The following is a 25045-nucleotide window of genomic DNA, read 5'->3' as shown; positions in this document are numbered from 1 at the left end:
ATACAATATAAGAGATATATCAGATATACGATGTAGAAGATATAATATATATGTACATATACACACAATGTACAAATACCATAACAATCGGAACATATAGGGTATAAAGTATATGATATGTTTGATATGTTACATATACGATGTAGGGACGATATCAGATATCGCGTATATCACATGTAGGGACGATATCAGATATCGCGTGTATCACATGTAGGGATGATATCAGATATCACGTGTATCACATGTAGGGACGATATCAGATATCGCGTGTATCACATGTAGGGACGATATCAGATATCGCGTATATCACATGTAATGACGATATCAGATATCGCGTGTATCACATGTAGGGATGATATCAGATATCACGTGTATCACATGTAGGGATGATATCAGATATCACGTGTATCACATGTAGGGACGATATCAGATATCGCGTGTATCACATGTAGTGACGATATCAGATATCACGTGTATCACATGTAGGGACGATATCAGATATCGCGTATATCACATGTAATGACGATATCAGATATCGCGTGTATCACATGTAGGGATGATATCAGATATCGCGTGTATCACATGTAGGGATGATATCAGATATCACGTGTATCACATGTAGGGATGATATCAGATATCACGTGTATCACATGTAGGGACGATATCAGATATCGCGTGTATCACATGTAGGGATGATATCAGATATCGCGTGTATCACATGTAGGGATATCAGATATCGCGTGTATCACATGTAGGGATGATATCAGATATCACGTGTATCACATGTAGGGACGATATCGTACACATACGAGGAAAAAAAGAAAGATTTTGAAGATGATACGGGGAGCATTTGCTTGAATTTCAGCTCTGGTTACAGTCTCCAGGCAGATAAGTAATATAGATTCAGGTTGTGCATTCCATGTCTCAGTCAAGAATCTGCCTCTCTACGTGGTATGCTATTCAAAAAATTTCAGTATATGGCACATTGATTTTGACTACGGATAACTCCGTTTACCTGATCAAGATATAGAGCTAACGGCGGGTGTGACGGGTCGACAGGGGATGCTAACTCCTCCTAGGCACCTGATCCCACCTCTGATGTGTCCAGGGGTCCGTGTTTGCCCAACTCTCTGTTTTGTATTGCTTATAGGAGTTATGAGATTGATCACTGTTCGTTATCTTCGCCTTTCATCCCCCAAAATGAGGAATTAATGAAGGTAGTGTATCGCACAAGAAATTAAAAGTAAACCGTATCATTAATCTAGCGTACAATAACATCAAAACGAAATGCACTTTGGTAAAAATATAAAAAAAGAAGAAAAAAAAGAGTTCATTCTAATATCGCATGAGTAGGAACAGTGCGTGAACTGTACACCTGAAAGTAACCCTCCCTTCATTAGACGCAGGGACTGTTCTCATTTTCATGAATAAATAAATGGTTGCAACATCAAAGTACTTTTTTTTTTTTTTTTTTTTTTTACATCAAAACAAAAATGATTTTAGCACATATTGTTACTTCTGCGAAAATGTCAATATTGGTACTATTGCATGATAATGCATATAAAAAACAGACTGAAAAATTGATTGTGATTGTAAACTTTATTGATCAGAAAGAAGCATAATTAACATCTTTTTTTTTATCTAGAAAAGGTTCGGCGATCATGCCATCCTTTTTCATTCAGCAACACGCTCTGTATTCCTCGTCTGTTTTGGGTATACGGCGATACGGTCTGCGCTAATTACTTGTCACCGTAGACGTCAAAACGCATTGATAATAATTTGTAGTAATGGCTAATTAATAATCGCCTGCTTCTGAAATATTGTTATCGATCTGAAGAAACATAAATGGCCTTCATTTCATACTCTGCGCAGGCAGTGTTACACTGCCACTTTGAGGGGACATTAATCAGTTGTTAGGGTTTAAGATATATATAATACCTCATAATAACGAAAAAGGGGGTGCTGCTGCACTGTAAACGCGCCGCGGGAAAATAGTTTCCATATATCATATCAGTTATAGAATTTGATACAGTGCATACTCTCTCTCTCTCTCTCTCTCGTCGAGATCAAACTGCTCTCTCTCTCTCTCTCTCTCTCTCTCTCTCTCTCTCTCTCTCTCTCTCTCTCTCAACGATTCCGTGCTTTAATGAATACTTCATTAGTCAGACTTCGTTAGATAAATAAATCAAAATGCGACTGTGAAGGCAAACAACACAGGCCCCCTGGACACACCAGAGGTAGGATTAGGTGACATCTCAGGCTGACCACACTCACCGTGAGCCCTACACCAATCGTCAGTTTACAAGCTCATTTGAAATCAGAATGATATTTCATGTCTAAGCATACTGTGCTGCACAACGCTTCACGCCAGCATGTTTCATGAAGCGCTAATTCATAACTACTTCATAATAAATGATTTTTTTAAAATTTATATTCTACTTTCATTTCTGTTGGAATTTCCAGCCATTAAAATAGCCGGACTAGATCTACATACTAGATTCATACGCGCACTGTTCACATCTGTAGCGCATTCATGAGGAAATGGTTAGCATTGCAATTTGTAAAGATACCAAAAGCAACAAACAGTGGAAATGTAAATATTCTAAAATAAAGATATTGCCCTAAGCAAACAAAAATTAGATAAGCATTATATCAACCCATGAAATAAAAGGATAAGGGACGTAGAAAACGGACAACACATCAAATCCATTCCCAGCAAGTTTCTACCAGCATCAAAATCAAACAAAACCGTTGTATATAATGTGAGCCGACTCCGTGCCGGTATATTGGAAATGATTTACGGAGCGCGGGAAGTGATAAGTATCGGGAACTGCCACCTGGTGTTCGTGGTGCCGGACCACATCATTAATTTATGTCTGAGGACGGCTTCTCCGAATTAAAATCATCGATTCCTGTCGACTATTTGCTCAGTGTTAAATTCTCGTAAAGATTGGGAGGGAGGGATTGCCAAACGACTTCTCGTCGATAAGTTTTCGGTTTGATAAACCGCTTTCTTTGCACTCGATCACATTGTTCAAAATTGTTTCTTCTATTAAAAATGTAGCATATGATTTTTTTCCCTCATTATAATTCCCCTACTTAAAAGTTTGTATGGCACTTTCACACCAATTAAGTCAATGTAAAACGTTAAAGGAATATCGGGGGTGGGGATGGCATGTAGGGTTAGCCTCTTTTGAAGGTTCAACTAAAGGTTCACCAGTTTCATTGTTACAATATATCGAACACACCGTATTGCCTATACACCTGAATATCGAACGCACCGTACGGCCATACACAACGGACAGAAGTGGAGATTTGTTTCTGTATATCGAACGCACCGTATGGCCTATACACAACGGACAGAAGTGGAGATTTGTTCCTGTATATCGAACGCACCATACGGCCATACACAACGGACAGAAGCGAACGCACCGTACGGCCATACACAGCGGACAGAAGTGTTCCTGTATATCAAACGCACCGTACGGCTATACACAACGGACATAAGTGGAAATTTGTTACTGTATATCGTATGGCTATACACAACGGACAGAAGCGAACACACCGTACGGCCATACACAACGGACATAAGTGGAGATTACCGTTTGTAGAGATAGGGAGAAACACAAAAAAGCAATGCAAGTAATAAGCCTATTAACCGATAGTTTTTGCTTAATCTACAAGAACAGGCTGTGAAATAATTGATAATAATACTTTCACATAGAATAGCATGATGATAGCGATAAAATGTACCAGTGTCCTTCATATATCAACATAAACTAATCACAACCAACACGGTACGATTCTATTTTACCTGATAAAATCATTTAATTGTGATTGACTAATTTATGCCCCGTACTACTCTTTTACATGTAGCACCTAGAATGAGTACCTACCACACGTACAAACCCCTACACACTTCTAATAAGTACCTACCACACGTACAAACCCCTACACACTTAGAATGAGTACCTACCACACGTACAAACCCCTACACACTTCTAATAAGTACCTACCACACGTACAAACCCCTACACACTTCTAATAAGTACCTACCACACGTACAAACCCCTACACACTTCTAATAAGTACCTACCACACGTACAAACCCCTACACACTTCTAATAAGTACCTACCACACGTACAAACCCCTACACACTTCTAATAAGTACCTACCACACGTACAAACCCCTACACACTTCTAATAAGTACCTACCACACGTACAAACCCCTACACACTTCTAATAAGTACCTACCACACGTACAAACCCCTACACACTTCTAATAAGTACCTACCACACGTACAAACCCCTACACACTTCTAATAAGTACCTACCACACGTACAAACCCCTACACACTTCTAATAAGTACCTACCACACGTACAAACCCCTACACACTTCTAATAAGTACCTACCACACGTACAAACCCCTACACACTTCTAATGAGTACCTACCACACGTACAAACCCCTACACACTTCTAATAAGTACCTACCACACGTACAAACCCCTACACACTTCTAATAAGTACCTACCACACGTACAAACCCCTACACACTTCTAATAAGTACCTACCACACGTACAAACCCCTACACACTTCTAATAAGTACCTACCACACGTACAAACCCCTACACACTTCTAATAAGTACCTACCACACGTACAAACCCCTACACACTTCTAATAAGCGTTCAAAAATACAACATTACTTCGGTAATTATCAAATAAACATTTCAAAACGGCATGCATGGAGATACGGCCCAACACACTTTATTCAAATTTCCTGACTCTTGGATCAAAATAATTTGTAAAATACGGTATGTATATCATTTCGTACATTGTAGAATTGTGCAACGGTGTGTGTGATGTTTCATGCAGTTCATCCAAAATGAGGACAGGTAAAATAAAACACACATTTTGCAGGCCTTGTAATTATATTCCTAGTTTTTCTGTTAAATGTTCAGGAGAACAACAGAATTTCATTTTTTATAAAGAGTTAGAGCTTCAGAAAAGTAGGCTGGCATGACGTGTAGCAGCTCATACCCTCACGTGTTACCAAAACTGAAATTTACATTCTACTTTCATTTCTGCCGGAATTCCCAGCTATAAAAATAGATGTACTATATTTATCATGATACCAGCATTGTTTATATCTACAGCGCGTTCATGGTTACAATATGTAACGATATCAAAGACAAATGTAAATATTCAGAGTAATAATGTGAGCCCTGGGCACTACATTCAGGTGTCACCAGATTCATGAGTTTGGTAAAGATCCAATATTCATTATAATTATAACTCTGGTTAATCTATTACGTGTTCTGGAGCAAAGAATATTATTTTTAAAGATAAAACATATTTTCTCTACATGACCCATTTAGCTTCGTCCTGGATGCTGAACACCACACTCCATGCTCATGATAACAGCACTAGGTGTGTCTGCCACATCCTTAAAAGTGACAATTTCATTTTCATATCAAGTTGTGTTTGTGAAACACTGATGCCTCTGTATAGCTGCAAAATTATTAATGGTCAAGGTTAAGAGTTTTTTTCACAGGTAGATCGAACCCCAAGGTCAAAAGATTAAAAACGTTGATACCTAAAGAAAGAAATACACATGTGAAATATGAGAGCCCTATCAACATCCACGTAAAAGTTATGGCCAAGGTTAAAGTTTTTGCAGGCAGACGGACAGATAAAAATATATAGGTACTCGTAATCTGAAAGAAAATTAAAACCCCTGCTAGATTCGAACGCACGAACTTCAGATTAGAAAACAAACTTTTTATGCCAACTTAATCAGGGGTTTCGACGTTTTACTAAATCTGCATTTTTAATTAAAGGAGGTAAACTTGGAATTTTTGATTTTCAAAACATTACTGTACAGATCCTCCACTTTCCATCCATATCCGATTCCGAGTGTGTTGTTCACCCTAAATGGGCGTTTATTGTTTTGTTTTCGCTGTGTTTGGCTTCAGTGTGCAGATTCGATTTAAAGGAGTCAGGTATGATTATACCCAGTCTTCTTTTATTATTGTTTTACGTTCCACATGAGTGAGAAATTCTCGAGAGAAATGTTACACAATATACAAGCAACCAACCCAAGCAAGACCTTTACAATGAAGTTGATACGTCACCAACTGTAGGTGAAGTGCCACAAATATTGACCTGTACATGATGCTCAAGACCGTAGCAGGGAGGATTTTTTTTATCGTACCAACGCCTACCTCGACACAGGGCCTCCGCATTACCGTAATAAGACTGACTACCGCGACACGGGGCCTCCGCATTACCGTAATAAGCCTGACTACCGCGACACGGGGCCTCCGCATTACCGCAATAAGCCTGACTACCAGGCGCTCCGCGAAGGAACAGTCACTTCGTATATGTCAGACGTCTGGGAATTGACGCGGCGCAGGGATAAAAATTCTAACCCGTGTCTCAAGGTCGCGAACCGAGCGCCCTACCAACCAGACCCCACTCTTAGAAAAATATGTTTGTAAACAAAGGCGCCATTAGGGAAAGGATATCGGGATCGATGTCAACAGTTACACTCGGAGATCAGTTTCCGGTCCGGTGTAAACCTGAGAATGCGTAATCTAATAATCAACCCAGGCGACACTTATTACCAGTAAAATGAAATCAAGCTCGGGATTAATTCATTGATGTATCATTAGGTGAAAAGAGAAAAACATGGTTTGGTCTGTTTGCTTCACCTGACTACAAAGAAAGCGGAAGTCAAAGACCTCTGGAATATTTCCGCCAAATCCCGCTGGATTTCCATGACGACATAGTTGCCTTCTAATGGCACCAGCTTTAACTCTAATATGATGAGGATATTGATGCACCGCGTTTTACAATGAACTCTTTTTTGAAGTCATTTGTTTTATAACGAAACTAAATCTTTCATCAGACATATCATTTTTGATTGTGAAAAAACAAGTGTGATAGTCCATTTGAAGAATGACAACGTTTATAGATTTACACTACAGAAAGTCATTGATCGCTGAAGACTTAATACTGCATTTGTCCAATTGAATCAATTTCATACTCGAAGATCAAATAGAATTAAATATTTGCATTTCCAATGTTTTTTGCCATTGCTATCTTTACAAGTTGTGTGGATAGCCATTTCCTTATAAAAGCGATGCAGTTGTCAATAATGCGGATATGAATCTCGTTATAGTATGTCTATTTTAATCGGAATTCCGACAGAAATGAAAGTAGAATGTAAGCATGTGCCTCAGGAAGTATGTCGGCGTGTGTGTGGAAATTTTTATCTTCGTGTATTTTCAAAACTGACATTTATTCCTTAAATATACGTAAAATATGAATACAAGTTTAAAGTTAATTGATGAAAAGGTGGAATAACGAAAGGTGATCAACCTCAGAACTCCTATAAGGAATACAAATTAAAGAGTTGGGCAAACACGGACTTCTGGACATACTGTAGGCGCGATCAGGTGCCTAGGAGGAGTAAGCATTCCCTGTTGACCGGTCACACCCACCGTGAGCCCTATATCTTGATTAGGTAAACGGAGTTATCCGTAGTCAAAATCAGTGTGCTAAGAACGGCTTAAAAATCGGTATGAAACAGTCAGACAGCATTTGACCCAATGACAGGTTTATTAGCTTAATAGATTGTTATGATATTTAGAATTTGCGAAATGCTGACTTTAAACGAGACTGTTGAAACCCCTGTAACATCAACTTATTTGTCAGTAGCAAAAACTGATCATACTCAGAACAAGCTCTTGTGTATCGAATCAGTTGAGAGACATAGACACCATAAGCAGGTGATAGTGGAATATTGCTACATGAACATGAGAAGTTGTCGATGGAGAAGCTGAAGTCATCCCGTTGTCATTAAGATGAGTTGTCAGTTTGCCGTTAGCATCTATGTTTAATAAAATATCTCGGTACGAAACGGATGTGGGAGGTTCTGGAGTATTTTATTTTGAGTTCACTGGAACATATAGATTAAGTGGTTGATTGTATCTTGTTTAAAGTCTCTTTCGAGAATTTTTCCCTCATATGGAGACGTCACCTAGACCGGTGAAGGGCTTCAAATTTAGGCGTTTGCTCGGTGCTTACGGCCATTGAGCAGTGAGGGTTCTTTAGCGTGCCACACCTACTGTGACACGGGGCATCCGTTTTTAAGGTCATCTCCGAGGACCCGTGACATTCACACCTGATCCCGAGCGTTTGGCGATGGAACTGTCACTACCTGTTTTACCGACTTAGGTCTGTCGCGGCCGGGATTCGAACCCCGGCATTCCGCTTGCGGGGCGAACGCTCTAACCTCTAGGCCACCACGGTGGTTGGGATATACGGAATCGACATATGAATGATAATTGATAATAGAGAAATACGAAATAGTAATCATCTGATAATATTCATAAATATTCATGTAAATCAGTCAGTCAATAATTAGAACAAGAGGCTCATGGGTTTTAACGTCATCTGAGTGTGCACATTTTTCATTCTTTAGAAATCAATTTTTACCTGTGTGCTTTTGCATACTTTGTTTAATAATTGTACGAGATGATAAACATAATGTATATTGGTGATAAATATGCTGTTTATTGATATAATAACTCATTTGAGAATTTAGAATTCTTTCACATCTCAGCGAAACACAATTTTCTATAATTATGTAATTTAAATTTTAAAATGGCAAATTATTTTCATACGGTTTTCAAAGAGGGCTCATAACTCATTATAGGTGATCATGCAAACAGTTTACCTGTGTGATGTCCAGGGGGTGGGGCATTTTTTAAATTATATTGAATTTTCGACATATGATTAATTAACTAAGCCCCACCCTGCCACCTGAACCCAGAGGTTGTAAATGTCACAATGCTCATCATAATCCACAAACACGATGTCCAGCAGTGAAGAAGATTTTCTCTTGCATTTTCAATACATAATGTATATAACCAATCTAGTGTCACCCTGACCCCTGAACGCTGGGGTCATGAATTTTACAGATTTTGGTATAAGACTCATTGCTCATTATAACCATGCCAACAGTTTGACTGCTTGATGTCCAGAAGTAAAGACGATTTTCTAAGACATGATTCATTTTCAATGTATGACCGACTTAGCTCTACCCCGGGGTCATTTGTTTCACAGATTTGGTCGGGGGATTATTCCTTATTACGATCATGCTAATAGTTTGACTGTGTGGTGTCACACCCCTCAGGCCCCAGGGATGCAGGGTCCCCGAAAATCCCAATCGTTGTTCCCCTTTTAGATGTTATATATCAAAATTGGTTGACATTAGTTCAGCCGTTCCAAGAAAAGATTTTTTTAAAAATTACGACCGATGCACGACGGACGAAGAAGACGTACAAAAACAAATAGCAATAGGTCACCGGAGCGACTTAGGTGACCTAGATACGTGATACTATCTATCTATATGTACATTACATGTATAGATATACACGAGCATAAAATGTAATGAAATGGTCTGTGTTGGTAACTTGGTCACGTAAGCCATCTGTCTTAGTCATCCACCTTTAATTTGTGCACAGAGTAAAATATTACTTACCCACGTCTAACTGGGAAGATATTAAAGTGCATTGTCATCGTTACATAAAAATCACATTCGCGCATATGACTGAACGATGGTTTAAACGTTCTAAATATTTAATACTAAACTTTTTTAAAATCATTTGATAAGGCTTTTAAGCATAAAGAATTTAGAAGATGGATACTTCATTCTGAGCCAATTAGCTGCATGCCTGTAGTGCATCCAGACACATCCGATGTCTTAACACACAAAGCTAAGGATACACATCCAATTTGTATACATTTAAATCTGCAAACTAACAGGCATTAAACGATTGCATTCAAAAATTACCCCTAGTTCCCAGGAGAATGACAAACTTTCTATTTAAGTGTGTAACATCAAACCAGAAGATAAACTTTATATGGGATTTACACGTCCAATCGATTGGCCCAGTCTGAGAAATGTTTGTTTCATGTTACCGAAAAATGTTGAATTATTAGATCATTAGCATATCGCAACAGATGTCACCAAAAAGGAAACTTTTCACCAGAGCACGCATGCAATCATTAAACGATTGGCATAAATTACCTTAAAGAAAGATTTCCTCACCTCAAGTAATATTTAATTTTGTCACAATTCCTATTTTGCACGATTTAAAGTGTTTTTCTCATCATTTAAAATCAATACACCTGGTAAAAGCTTTTTTAAAAACATTCTTTGATACATTCTATGAATTTACCCTCTCGTTCCGTATCTGAGCGTGACTTGCGTCCATGAACAGAACGATTCACAGAACATAGAAAAAATACGCAAACTTCATTTCGTTTTACAATCTTAGTCGTAATCACATTTTCTAACATAACACGGTGTTTAGCACGGGAAAACTACTCCAAAACAGGTTAATGCTAATAAAATGTAATAGTGTCACATACACCGACCGATATTCCTTGAACTGTTAATTGTTCGACAGTCCAACGCTATTGTTACGTTATCCGACAGTACCATAGCAGAATGTATTCTGAGGATCTAGCAAATTTATTCTTCATTTTCTTTTGAATCAAAATGTAATAGATATGTAGAAAGAGGTTCTTAAGAAATCTGAATACGGGTATACAACTATCTGAGGATTTTTTTCTTCTCTTGAATACTTGGACACGGTTACGCGGAGTAGAATGCTCTGATGCCGATTAACGTGACATGTTGATTCTGTACTGTCGTAAAACGTGACATTTTTCCATCATATTCTTATCTTGCCCTCGATAATGGAACTGTAGATATGCGTGTCCCACGAACGAGCGCTCCCGTGTAAGATCGTTATATTCGCTGCAGTTTTCTTTTTGCTGTAATCGCTATGAAATGAAGCCTATAGTAAGAATCAGTTGACCTGCACATTATAGAATTTGTCATTTCAAATATGTAGTACATACACATTTTATTCAGAAACTGTGAAAATAGCCAAACAATATTACAAAACGCTTTTAATGATCGTTTCCATAAGTCTGTAGCAAGGTTGCATAACCATCTTTTTTAACACAGCAACAAAATTCTCTAATAGCTGTTGGGGGAGGGGGCATTTCATTTTCGAAAATGTAACCCACCATTTTAACAGGAAGTAAACTGAGCATACTAAGGTACTGAAATATATATCTTTCTTTGGATGTAAAACCTACCTTGGTGGTCTCTGATGAATGCCACAGCGATAAATGCAATACAAGCACAGAACAGCAATATACAAACAACAGTCAAGTATTTTTCCCTTGGAGTCCACAGTCCTGAACACCCCGCATTGTTATATAAATGTACTGTCACATCCACTTTTTCCACAGAATTCCTCTTATTTTTCATGTTCGATTCTAAACAAGGTGCGCGTTCCTCGGGGATGTGTTTAACTGCTCCATTACAATTAAAATCTTTGGAGTGCTCCATTCCTTCATAAAATTGGAACTACAACTGAATCCGACGTCCTATTCAAATACTACAAATTTTCGCGACATTTATTGCGCGATATTCCAAATTTTTAACTCTAGGGACGATTAAATATGCTAAACCAACTTCCTAAATTCATAATGACAATCATCAGCGATTAACAAGAATGTTTATATGCGAAACTGACAGGAACGACCTGAGTCGTCCCTCACTGAATTTGAAATTAATGAAAATGAACAGCAAGTCCAACCACATCGATAGCAAGCGGTTAAGTTGGGGCGTTAAGCCGACCGTCTCTAGTGTATTCCAAAGTCAGCGTGCTCCTGCGTACTTTTCAGAATAGTGCAGCGCATGGTATAAGATTGTTTGTAGCACTGCGTAGATATTGGACGTTGATGAGAAGACTCCACCACGAGTAATCAATGCCTACGTCTCAGGTAAATGTTGAATTGATGATCACCTTTACGCTACAGAGGGAATTGTCAAGATGCAAGCACGGAAATTAAATGGTGAAAACTTCTCGAGTTCCCATTGGCACAGACGGGTTGACAGCAATGGTTGTTGAAATATCACCGCTTCTTTGCTAGTTTCCTAAGAGTACCCTGTTTTCTTGCTCCAATAAGTTTTAGTTTTATTCGACATGAAATCTCCGAAAGAACGTCACATTACGCGATCGATTGGAAATGAATAGTAAGTTGTGTTTTCACTGAGAGATTTTTAAATTGCAGCGCAGGAAAGTACCATAAGAGGAGAGATAAGGCGGGAAGCTAAAAGCGTTCTGTCAGCTCTCCCGTGCCATTAGGTCCAAATTCGCAGTAGACATTTCCATGATAAATGCACAACTGAGTGACAGATGAATGAATTTCGCTATTAACAAATTTAAGATGACTACGCAACATAACAGAGAGGGTTTCTATATACAACGACCCCGTGCAGATTTATGTGGCCACGCTTCATTCAGTTAATGTAGTATTTTTATGATAAAAATGTATTTCATCAACTTTATCGCATATTTTGTTTTATTTTAATTAACCAGACCTGTTTCTTATCTACTTTTTGATAATATACTTTCATAAAAAAAAAATAACTTTCATTGAGTAAATTATTGTTTCATGTAAAAACTTCTTGCATCGTGGCCATATACCGGATCACGAACCCGTGCCAAAATATTAGGATGTTTCACTTTAAACACATAAAAATTGAATTATTTAGCTGTCAGAACACGGTATTACGTTTGGTAAGAAAGACATTCTGGGTTTGTTTTGGTTGGGGTTTTTGAAATTCCGTCTGTTATATTTTCTTTATTACAAAGCAGTGTGTTTCTTATTTTAGTCATGCCTTCAGAAATACTCATCCTAGGTTACGCTCCTATCTAGTGTTTTGGATTTTTATCCTAAAATTAAGTGCAGCCAGAACAGATGACAAGATATTTGCTTCTACTATTATTATTCAACATCCACGCATTTTCTTCCAAATTGAAATGTGTGATTCAGAAATATTTCTTTTTACACCTCTATTTAAGATGTACATATGTATTTAAAAGACTACGAATTCTACCAAAGGCTAGAACTACTTTACTGGCTGTTCAAATAAATAGTCAATCGAAAGGTGTTCTGTAAAGTAGAATTTTTTAGGGAGACAACTAGCGGATTTAGCGTCATTAACGATATATACGGCAGTAACCAAGTACTAGTACGTGGATGGAAAACTCCCGAGATTCTTTTGCGAAAGGGCAATAGTCTTGGAAAGTATCAACCGCCTTGTGGATTGTAGGAACACTGTTCATTATCTTTTGTCGTGCAATTATTATAACCTATATCTGACAATAGTCCAGAATATTTTTCACGAAGTGAAATTATTACCCACGACGGAGGAGAAAATTATCTGTAATGTGATAGAATAAGGGTGTAATATGTTTTCATTATATAACCGAGTATATATCTTCTCATGTAACAAACACAATGTCATTGAACCCGAAACTAGTGTGTCCGTGATAAGTAATAGGTCTACGTGACATCCTAATTGTGTATGCGTTTGCCGATAAAAAATCCACTTGTATGCATACGACGTTTTTCAGAGAAACAAATTTATAGTAAAATTATACCAATGACAAAATACATTTACATCTCTATTCATTAACTGGAAATGGGAGCGATATGAGATTCCTTTACAAGCCCCAAACCTCTCCAACATATAAAATCAGCATCACTACAACATATGATATCAGCAGCACTACAACACATGATATCAGCATCACTACAACACATGATATCAGCAGCACTACAACACATGATATCAGCATCACTACAACACATGATATCAGTACCACTATAACACATGATATCAGCATCACTACAACACATGATATCAGCATCACTACAACACATGATATCAGCACCACTATAACACGTGCTATCAGCAGCACTACAACACGTGATATCAGCATCACTACAACACATGATATCAGCACCACTATAACACGTGCTATCAGCATCACTACAACACATGATATCAGCACCACTACAACACATGATATCAGCATCACTCCAATACATGATATCAGCATCACTACAACACATGATATCAGCATCACTACAACACATGATATCAGCAGCACTATAACACATGATATCAGCACCACTACAGCACATGATATCAGCACCACTACAGCACATGATATCAGCATCACTACAACACATGATATCAGCATCACTACAACACATGATATCAACATCACTACAACACATGATACACGTGATATCAGCAGCACTATAACACATGATATCAGCATCACTACAACACATGATATCAGCACCACTACAACACATGACACCAGCACCACTGCAACACATGATATCAGCACCACTATAACGCGTGATATCAGCGTCACTATAACACATGATATCAGCAGCACTATAACACATGATATCAGCATCACTACAACACATGATATCAGCATCACTACAACACATGATATCAGCAGCACTATAACACATGATATCAGCATCACTACAACACATGATATCAGCATCACTATAACACGTGATATCAGCAGCACTATAACACATGATATCAGCACCACTACAACACATGACACCAGCACCACTGCAACACATGATATCAGCACCACTATAACGCGTGATATCAGCGTCACTATAACACATGATATCAGCAGCACTCCAATACATGATATCAGCATCACTACAGCACATGATATCAGCATCACTACAACATATGATACCAGCACCACCCCAACATAATATCAGCATCACTACAACACATGACAGCAGCACCACTCCAAGACATGATATCAGTACCACTACAACATGATATCAGCACCACTGCAACACATGATATCAGCATCACTACAACATGTGATATCAGCATTACTACAACATATGATATCAGCATCACTCCAACACATGATATCAGCACCTCTCCAACAAATGGTTGATTCATTGTATCTTGTTTAACATTTTTCACTCACATGGAGACGTCATCAATACCAGTGAAGGGCTTCAATTTTAGGCCTTATTCGGAGCTTACAGCCATTGAGCAGTGAGGGTTCTTTAGCGTGCCACACTTACTGTGATACGGGACATCCGTTTTTAAGGTCATATCCGAAGACCCGTGACATTCACACCTGATGCCAAGCGTTTAACGATGGAACTGTCAATACCTGTTTTAACGACTTTGGTTTGTTGCAGCCGCGGGATTCGAACCCCGACGCTCTACCTCTAGACCACCGCGTGTTGTAGTGTTGCTGATATTCTCGTAACTATATACAAAGATTTCTTCATAATAAACATAATTGAAAAATCATTATCAATATTTAAATTCCATGTGTTGAATTATTTAATTTACTTACATAATCATCAGGATATAGGGCTCACGGCGGATGTGACCGGTCGACAGGGAATGCTTACTCCTCCTAGGCACCTGATCCCACCTCTGGTGTGTCCAGGGGTCCGTGTTTGCCCAACTATCTATTTTGCATTGCTTATAGGAGTTATGAGATTGATCACTGTTCGTTATCTTCACCTTTCATAATCATAATTTGCAAGGTATTTCAACGTTTGCATAAAGCGCCATATCTCACCTTTGAAGCAGACATCAACGAAATGGTTCAACAAATGATCGTCATAGGAAATGCTTGATGTCAGCAGCACAGGACCTTTTCAGCCGATTGCTTCATCTTTGTCAGCGGTCTACAGCAACCCCATTTACAGATCTTCCTTTCCATGGATTCTCAATCGACCACAGTTCGCAGTCCTGTTCGTGACATTGTTCCGACTACACCTCACCGGAACCGACTTCATTGGTCTCAGATTCCTAGGATATGGCTGCAGCATCGCTGGCGGACAGTTTGGTTCAGCGAGGTATCTAGTATCTCGAAGTTTACTGCAGAGGCCTGGTGGAAGAGCGTGGGGGCACAGGCACTTGACGTTTTAAATATCTATAATAAAAAATTGTCTTCCTGTAAACATAATATTCAATTGAACATTATGTTTACAGGAAGACATTTTTTTTATTATAGATATCTAGATCGTCAAGTGCCTGTGTGTGGAGGCTGCAAATTTAACGTTTCGAGAAAAATTGCATCCATGCAGCTTAACGGGTTTGGGAGTATTGTGATGTGGGCAGCAATACCCTATACACGCAGGACAGCATTAGTTCACATACAGGTTACGGCCCAATGGTCTATTGATGAAGTCATACAGTAACATGTGGTTCCAATTATACAGCATCCTGGAGCAGTATTCCTGCATGACAACGCCAGACCACATACTGCTCGTCTAACACGTCATGTCCTGCACACTCGATATCCAGGTTCTTCCTTGACCATCCAAATCACCAGATTTGAAATCTATCGAACATGCAATGGACAAACTGGATAGGCGCATTCGCCAGAGACTACCACAGCCCCAGATTCTGCGAAAACTGGCCCAAGCTATGTAGCCAGAGACAACCACAGCCCCAGACTCTGCAAAAACTGACCCAAGCTTTGTAGCCAGAGACAACCACGGCCCCAGACTCTGCAAAAACTGACCCAAGCTTTGTAGCCAGAGACAACCACAGCCCCAGACTCTGCAAAAACTGACCCAAGCTTTGTAGCCAGAGACAACCACGGCCCCAGACTCTGCAAAAACTGGCCAAAGCTATGTAGTCAGAGAGCAACAACAATTTTAGACAGTTCTAGCTTACATGATCGAAAAGCTCAAGTGAGCATTTCTGATTAAATTTTGTCTCGCGTCCGTCTGTAGACTTAACTTTTTCGACTTCTCCAAAACCGATGGCCTATATTCAATCAGACTTCCTTGGTTGAAAGGGATTCAAGTTTATTTAAATGAAGAAGTCATTCCTCTTCAAAGGTAAGATAATTAAGTAAAGGCAACAAATCATTTGAAAGTCTTTTTCCAGAACCACTGGGTCAGAAAAGTTGACAATTGCATAAAAGTTTCCTGACATAGTGTAGATTCAAGTTTGTTCATACCATGGTTTCGGGGGGGGGGGGGGGCATGGCATAATAAGGGATCAAAGTATATAAACAAAATATTTAAAGATTTTCTAATCAAGAATTGGACCATTAAATTTTTAATTTACATGAAAGATTCCTGACATAGAGCAGATTCAAGTTTATTCGTATCATGACCCCTGGGGATTAAAGTGGGGCCACAATAAAGGGATCAAAGTCTTACATTCGAGTACGTAGGAGAAAGCGTTTCAATAACAACAGGGTCATGATTAGTCATAGGGCTCATGGTGGGTGTAACTGGTCGGCTGTAGATGCTTACTCCTCCTTCTCCTAGGCACCTGATCCCACCTCTGATAAGTCCAGGGGTTCGTGTTTACCCAACTCTTCATTTTGCATTTCTTATAGGATATCAATCCGTTATCCCCAACTTTCATTAATATACTGAATCATTGATTGAATATTCTTTAACGTTCTGATCGAGAATTTTACACTCATATGGAGACATCATCATTGCCGGCGAAGGACTGCAACATTTAGGCCTATGCTCAGCGCTTACGGCCTTTTAGCAGAGAGAGAGAGAGAGAGAGAGATTGTGCCACACCTGTTGCGACAAGGGAGGCCTCGGTTTTTGCAGTCTCATCGAACGGACCACCCCATTTAGTCGCTTCTTACGTCAATCATGGGATAATGAGGACTTATTCTAACCCGGATCCCCGGGGGTTGGGTACTGAGGACTTATTCTAACCCGGATCCACACGGGATTTCATTAATATGCAATCACTTCCAGGTAGTGTAAACTGAATTAGTTCAAATCATGACCACTGGGGGTAGGATGGGGCCACAATAAGGGATCAAAGTTTTATATGTGAATATATAGGGAAGCATCTTTAAAAATCTCTTATTCTTAAAACGAGCAGGGCCATGATTAGTCACATTGATTTGCATTTTCAGGTGGTGTGAATTTAAGTTTGTTCAATTGTGCCAGGTGTGGTCCATGGGCCTCTTGTTCAAATACTTAGGTCTATCGATCATAAAATTTAGTAACTAGAGTTGAACCAAAGTGCGATCGAACTGCCTTTGGTTGAAACCGGAAGGAGAGTCTCTGCGCATGTATGGTCTTTCACATAACAACCTATGCTCACAGAATGGTTGAACTTTCATAACAAGACATGCGCACTGAGGGCCCGGAAGCAAGCTAGACATGCGCAATGAATTTTCGAAAGTAACCTATACCAGCGTAAAGAAAAAAATGGATAGGGATTCTCCTTCGCCAAGCGTTCGGCATTTCGAAGTGAGAAACAGGGGTCTTTCGGATATGACCTTAAGGTAGTGATTTCATGGGTCATTGAAAATTAATGAATCTATGAATGTTTTTGATTTTTAGATATTTTGTAGTTGACAGTATCTGTAACTCATAATGAAAGTATCATATAGTAATATAAATGATATCATAAACGTGTCAACGCCTACCGTAACACTGCTTTTAAGATTATATCTAATTCTCACTTCTTAATACCGAACGTTTGGCGAGGCGGCAATTACTTCCTATCTTTACGTCGTCCGATTGACGCGGCCATGACACGAGCGGGGCTCGAACTCGCGACCTCCCGTTAAAGAAGCGAACGCTCTATCACCGAGTCAACGCAACCAGTCAGTACAGAATCAGACAGAAGACCTACTCGTTGTTCGCAGAAAGATCGTGTCTAGTTGATAAACGAATGTTTATTATGGTTGACCCTAACACTTGCTTGCCTATAAAAGGACAACATTGGGAGTTTATTTCAATAACAAATTGTCTGTGTTAAGCACGTGTGCAGATTTTGTATTTTCTCTGTTTTTTCACGTTTGGATCGTGCGAGGAATTACTCCTTTTGGTGTATTGCGCAGACTCTTACCTTTTTTCTCGTCGTCAGTTTTAACTTCTGTATTTTTTTATTAGACCATTTAAAATTTATTTCTGAAAGAAGTTATGAATAATTTAATAGCATTCGTTTATAGTCTGCTATTTTCTTGTAAGAATTATTATTTGTGGTAACTTCAGATCTCCTTCCGATTATTTAATTGTGCTTTTTTTGTAGATAGGTTAATTGGGTGATTATAATAGTGAAGGGGAATTCCTACAGAGGAATTATTTCTCAAGTACAATGTAATTAAGGAATGACTTTAATTCTGGGGCAAGTTATACGAGTATAACCTGGTTTGGGTCAGTTTACGCTTTTTTATAATCCGCGAAGCGGATTATAAAAAAAGTTATACGAGTATAACCTGGTTTGGGTCAGTTTACGCTTTATAATCCGCGAAGCCGATTATAAAAAAAGCGTAAACTGACCCAAACCAGGTTATACTCGTATAACTTGCCCCAGAATTAAAGTCATTCCTTATAATTTGATGCAAGAGACAAAGATGTTAACCTTCGTTTATCAAAATGTACATAAACTCGGAAAAATACAAGTCTACTGAGCCGCGCAATGATTCACTTAGCAACAGCGACACTAAGTGTCGAGCTGTGAAGCTTTAATCTTAGTTAGAACTACGGAGCCTAGCCATTTATCAAAATATTGTATCGAAAGTGAAGTTTAACATGATAGAAAATATGAGTAGACCACCCCTGCAATGCGTATTTCGCTGCCCTTTAGAGATAGATATCGACTTTGAAGTCGCTCATCTCCGACAGATTTAGAAAATACGGGAAATTGCATTGTTTAGTATGAAATCCGGATAGGGCCACGTAGTTCACCATCGCACCATCGAGGTTTGGGTCGATGGTGCGATGACGCGATAATGCGATGACGATGACGCTATAATGCGATCATGACGATGGCGGGATAATGCGATAACGATAGTGCAATACTGCGATGGAACGATGGCGATGATGCGATAACGCTACATCGTCATTGTGCCAGCGGTATCGCGTTATCGCATCATCGCCATCGCTCCATCGTTATCGCATCATCGCGCCATCGTCATCGCCATCACACCATCGTCATCGCATTATTGCGTCATTGCACCATCGACCTAAACCTCGATGGTGCGATAGTGAACTACGTGGCCCTATCCGGATTCCATAGACAACCGTGTGCTTGGATAATGCACACACCGCACCAACTCGTTGAATAAAGGAAATATAAAAATATAGTTACCATATTTGTCTTGCGAATTTCTTCTACTCCACGTAAAGTTATGGCTTGGTTATTACTTGCGTGCAACAACCGGAAATACATTTATCAAAAAGAGTACTGGATATGTTATTAAACATAGATGTTAACGGCAAACTAACAACATATCTTAATGACAAACGGAATTACTTCAGTTTCTCCATCGCTCAACTGATTCTATACGCACGAGCATGGTCAGCGTATGATCAGTTTTGAAATCGATGATGGCTATTAACAAATAGGTTGTAACGATCTATTTCACAAATACAACATGGCACTACATTGAATGTTGTCTGACATGTTTCATACCGATTGTTAGGCCGTTCTTTACATGCTGATTTTGACTATGGATTACTCCGTTTTAGGGATCATGGCGGGTGTGATTGGTCGATTGCTTACTCCTCCTAGCCACCTGATCCCATCTCTGATGTGGCAGTGGTCCATATTTGCCGTGCTCGTAATTCTATATTTTTTATAGGAATCATGAGATTGATCACTATTCGTTATCTTCACTTTTTCATTGAAATTGGATTACAGTTTATTGTTTATCCCATCATTTACGTTTGCTTTTTTAAAAATATATAAATTAAACTAATACCTTGCCATGTTTCAAAGCAATTAGCGTTTTTAAAAATTCATATTATCAAATGACACGTATAAAATTATACAAACAGATTGATTGATTGTTTATTGTTTAACGTCCCTCTCCAGAATGTTCACTCATATGACGACGTTACCCAATACCGGTGAAGGGCTTCAAATTTAGGCCTATGCTCGGCGCTTATGGCCATTGAGCAGTAGGGTTCTTTAGCGTGTCACGCCTACTGCGACACGGAACATCCGTTTTTAGCGAAGGAACGGTGACTACCTCTGTTAAATGTCTTAGGTTTGATGCTGCTCCGAAAATCGAAGTTCAGACTTTCTGGAGGCGAAGCTAGCACCCTAAGCACTAGGCTGCCACGATCGACACGTGTATATGCGCTATCATTCCCGGCTAATGTCATGAAGATCAAGATTGTGTATAACACTGGCCAGATCAACGGAGCGCCCTACTGAATATTACTAACAGATAGGTCATGACGTCATAGACGATAGAACCAAATTTTCTTACTCGCTTGTGTGGAGAGTTCTAACTTGAGCTATTTAATTAACTCTTTATGAGGAGAGTTCTAACTTGAGATACTTAATCAACTCTTTGTGTGGAGAGTTCTAACTTGCGCTATTTTTAAATTACCTCTTTAACTCTTTGTGTGGAGAGTTCTAACTTGAGCTACTTAATTAACTCTTTGTGTGGAGAGTTCTAACTTGAGCTACTTAATTAACTCTTTGTGTGGAGAGTTCTAACTTGAGCTACTTAATTAACTCTTTGTGTGGAGAGTTCTAACTTGAGCTACTTAAATAACTCTTTGTGTGGAGAGTTCTAACTTGAGCTACTTAATTAACTCTTTGTGTGGAGAGTTCTAACTTGAGCTACTTAATTAAATCTTTGTGTGGAGAGTTCTAACTTGAGCTACTTAATTTACTCTTTGTGAGGAGAGTTCTAACTTGAGCTACTTAATTAACTCTTTGTGTGGAGAGTTCTAACTTGAGCTACTTAATTAACTCTTTGTGAGGAGAGTTCTAACTTGAGCTATTTAATTAACTCTTTGTGTGGAGAGTTCTAACTTGAGCTACTTAATTAACTCTTTGTGAGGAGAGTTCTAACTTGAGCTACTTAATTAACTCTTTGTGTGGAGAGTTCTAACTTGAGCTACTTAATTAACTCTTTGTGTGGAGAGTTCTAACTTGAGCTACTTAATTAACTCTTTGTGTGGAGAGTTCTAACTTGAACTACTTAATTAACTATTTGGTATAATCATGAAACACTGAATGTCTTCCCATTTGTCTAGATAAAGGGGAAGGCAACCCAAAAAAAATGTACATGATAAATGATATGATTAATTATATGATAAAATTTTGTCATACTATTCTGTTGATATATGGCCTAGTACAAATTTGAAAACGTTAAAATTTGAAACTCTCGCCATCTATAGACGTTGTCATGATGTGGAACTCTTTTGTATTCAAGACCACAAAAATCAATTATTTTGCCGCCACACCGTCTGTTCCGGTTTTGATGGGGTTCTAAGATGTACATGTGATAAATTTTAAGAATAAATAAGTTGATGCCTTCCTGTCAAGCTGTTAATTGCACTAATGCGAAGGGGAGATGTGAATTTTTCTCTCGAAATTCCTGATTGAACCAAGTTATCTGGAAAAAAAAAAGACTACGTAAACTGTGGATCCATCATTTGTGTGATGACAATTGAGGTTCGGACAATTTGTAGGAAGAAACGTGTACCGTCTTCCAGGTATGCGACTCGAATGAACGGCTTTTCTCAATTCCCTCTTGCGAAAGAAACGGGCTCAAATCTATACGGCTCCAAACTTAACTGTTCGTGACTTGTCTTGTTTTCAGTGTTGTTGATGAAATAAACCGGAACCGACGATGTGACGTCATAAATTAAGCTTCAATATCCGCTCTCTTAGTGGCGGGTAATTTAAAATATATGATAGTTTAATATCGATTTAATCGTTAAGCAAGGATTTTTGTTGTGAAAGACTGTCATTAACGATATCAGTAAGTAATACTTTATTCATAAAAGCAACAATGTGGTTAGGGTTCCTTTCCCTTTGACTTGTTTTAAATGTACAAATATGTATTGCTTGAATTTTACTCTATGAACAAAATGTGAAGATATCGAAAAGTGATCAATCTCGCATATCGTTTTTCGTTTCAAAAGTAAGCTGGTGTTAATGAACACAAATGTACATGTACTATTTATATACTTGTACCCTTGGCAATATTGTTAATATAGTCGTAAAATTATATAATATACCTCATGTATCATTGTATGAATGGTTTCAGTGAAAAAATGAAATGAAATTTTTCAAAAGTATAACCTAAGGAAAATTGAATGAATCATGCATGTACGAAGTGAACGCAACACACAGGGACCAATCTCACATCTCCCACAAAACCAAGAAAAGGTGAACGCGTACCCTGAGCACACGAGAGGTGGGATCAAGTGTTCAGGAGGAACAAGCATCACCGCCGACCGGCCACACTCGCCGTGAGCCTTACATCCCGTCCACACAAACCTGCAGTCAACGGCCCAAAAAACCGGCATGAAACACGCCAGAGAGCACTGGTATGTGAACAAATTGTGTTTATTATAAAACTGTCCCCAGAAATACTAGAAATGGTGTGTCGATAGATCTGAGAGATTCCATTGTAAAATACAGTTATAAATATCTAATTGTTAATTAGTAGAGTATTTAACCATTTTCTGCTTCTTAGTTTCTCAGTAGCACTTACATGTACACTAATCACCGGTTATTAATTCTGACTGTTTCACGACCCTGCCTGTTAATCACCGATTAATAATTCTGAATGTTTCACGACTCTGCCTGTTAATCACCGGTTAATAATTCTGAATGTTTCACGACCCTGCATGTTAATAATTCTGACTGTTTCACGACCCTGCATGTTAATTTTGCTACAAATGCAATGTATCAAAATGACTGTATCGTTATAAACTACAACATTGTAGATCTTTTAATTGCAGATAAATAAATACAATTTTGATCCCACAGCAGTGATGAAACAGAGCTTTTGCGCTTTTGCTGACGAAACGGCCGACTCAGAACTCTAAAAGGAAAACACCGGTCATTTTTAAATATAGGCCAACGTTTTTAATGTTTCGTTAACCAAGATAAATAACTGTTGCAGTTTAGCATTACTGACATTTATATGAGTCGTTCTAAAATCAATAAACAATGTTCCTATGTGGAATGATTGATTGAATATTGTTTTAAGTCCCTCTCGAGAATACTATAGTATTTCACTTATATGGAGACGTCACCACTGCCGGTGAAGGGCTACAAAATTTAGGCCTATGCTCAGCGCTTATGGCCTTTGAGCAGGGAGGAATCTTTATCATACCACACCTGCTGCGATACGGGGCCTCACTTTTTGCGGTCTCATCCGAAGGACCGCCCCATTTAGTCGCCTCTTACGACAAGCAAGGGTACTGAGGCTCTATTCTAACCCGGATCCCCACGGAATCTATGTGGAATGATGAACAGTACAATATTTGCATTCACATCACACAACAACCCTTTTACATATTACTTAGCTCACTGTCTTTTTCTGAATTGGCTACAGCACCTTTAATAGATTCTATCAGTTCATTTGCCTTTAGTTGATAATTCGAGTGTTATGCTTTGCCTAAATATCATATGACAGTTGCTACATTAGTTTTTATATTCACTTTTGAGAAGTCAAACTGTATAACAATTATTTTCCTCCCTTGACCTATCTTTACTTATTCCATGCTGTGGATTTGTGCTCCCCTTCTTGTAGTATTTGTTTAGCTTTTCGTCACCCACATTACGGTTTGAAAATCCTGAGCACACAGGAATAGGTTAGTGTAAACAAACGGAACTACAGTGATCTCAGAATAAATTCCTTTACTTTGAGTCGTAACTTGCGAAATTATGATGAAAATGACTAATATTTGTAACCCGGTATCACATTTATACCCCACCCCTCAAATGAAAGACCCAAAGAAAAAATAGATTGAGAAAATATCGGACTTGAACTCGGAATGTATGCTGTAATTGTAAGATTACCGAGCACCTAAACCACTAGACCACCCAGACATGTAAGTTTAAAGGTTTTACGTTTGACAGGCTGCTAAATCTCAAGGTAAATTTTGAGAACGATTTTTAATAATTAAATAATGTTTTAGCCGTTTTCAACAAGAGGGCCACCTTAAACCAAATTTCCTCAAATGGACTTATGTACAGTCATACTCAAGTAAAACAATTTCAGTGTTTTATTTCTGGTTTAGGATGACCTTTTGCAATAGTTGGCAATTTTTTCGGCCCATTACGTTACATCTACTATATACTCTATAACTGTATAATCC

The 25045-nt window shown here is 38.6% G+C and overlaps 1 protein-coding gene across 1 annotated transcript in view; it reads right to left on the bottom strand.

Moving 5' to 3' along the window:
- LOC125664210 (neprilysin-1-like) overlaps positions 1 to 12267 on the bottom strand; it is a 39859-nt gene extending 27592 nt beyond the window's left edge. The window contains exon 1 of the mRNA XM_048896888.2: positions 11186 to 12267. Within this exon, the coding sequence (XP_048752845.1) occupies positions 11186 to 11441 (256 nt within the window). The 5' untranslated portion in view covers positions 11442 to 12267. The remainder of the gene's footprint in view (positions 1 to 11185) is intronic.
- Between the last annotated feature and the right edge of the window lie 12778 nt (positions 12268 to 25045).

The sequence above is a fragment of the Ostrea edulis genome, chromosome 1 (assembly GCF_947568905.1).
Source record: "Ostrea edulis chromosome 1, xbOstEdul1.1, whole genome shotgun sequence".
In the NCBI taxonomy this organism is placed as follows: domain Eukaryota; kingdom Metazoa; phylum Mollusca; class Bivalvia; order Ostreida; family Ostreidae; genus Ostrea; species Ostrea edulis.
The sequence above is the reverse complement of the archived record's forward strand: the minus strand, read 5'-3'. Positions and strand labels throughout refer to the sequence as shown.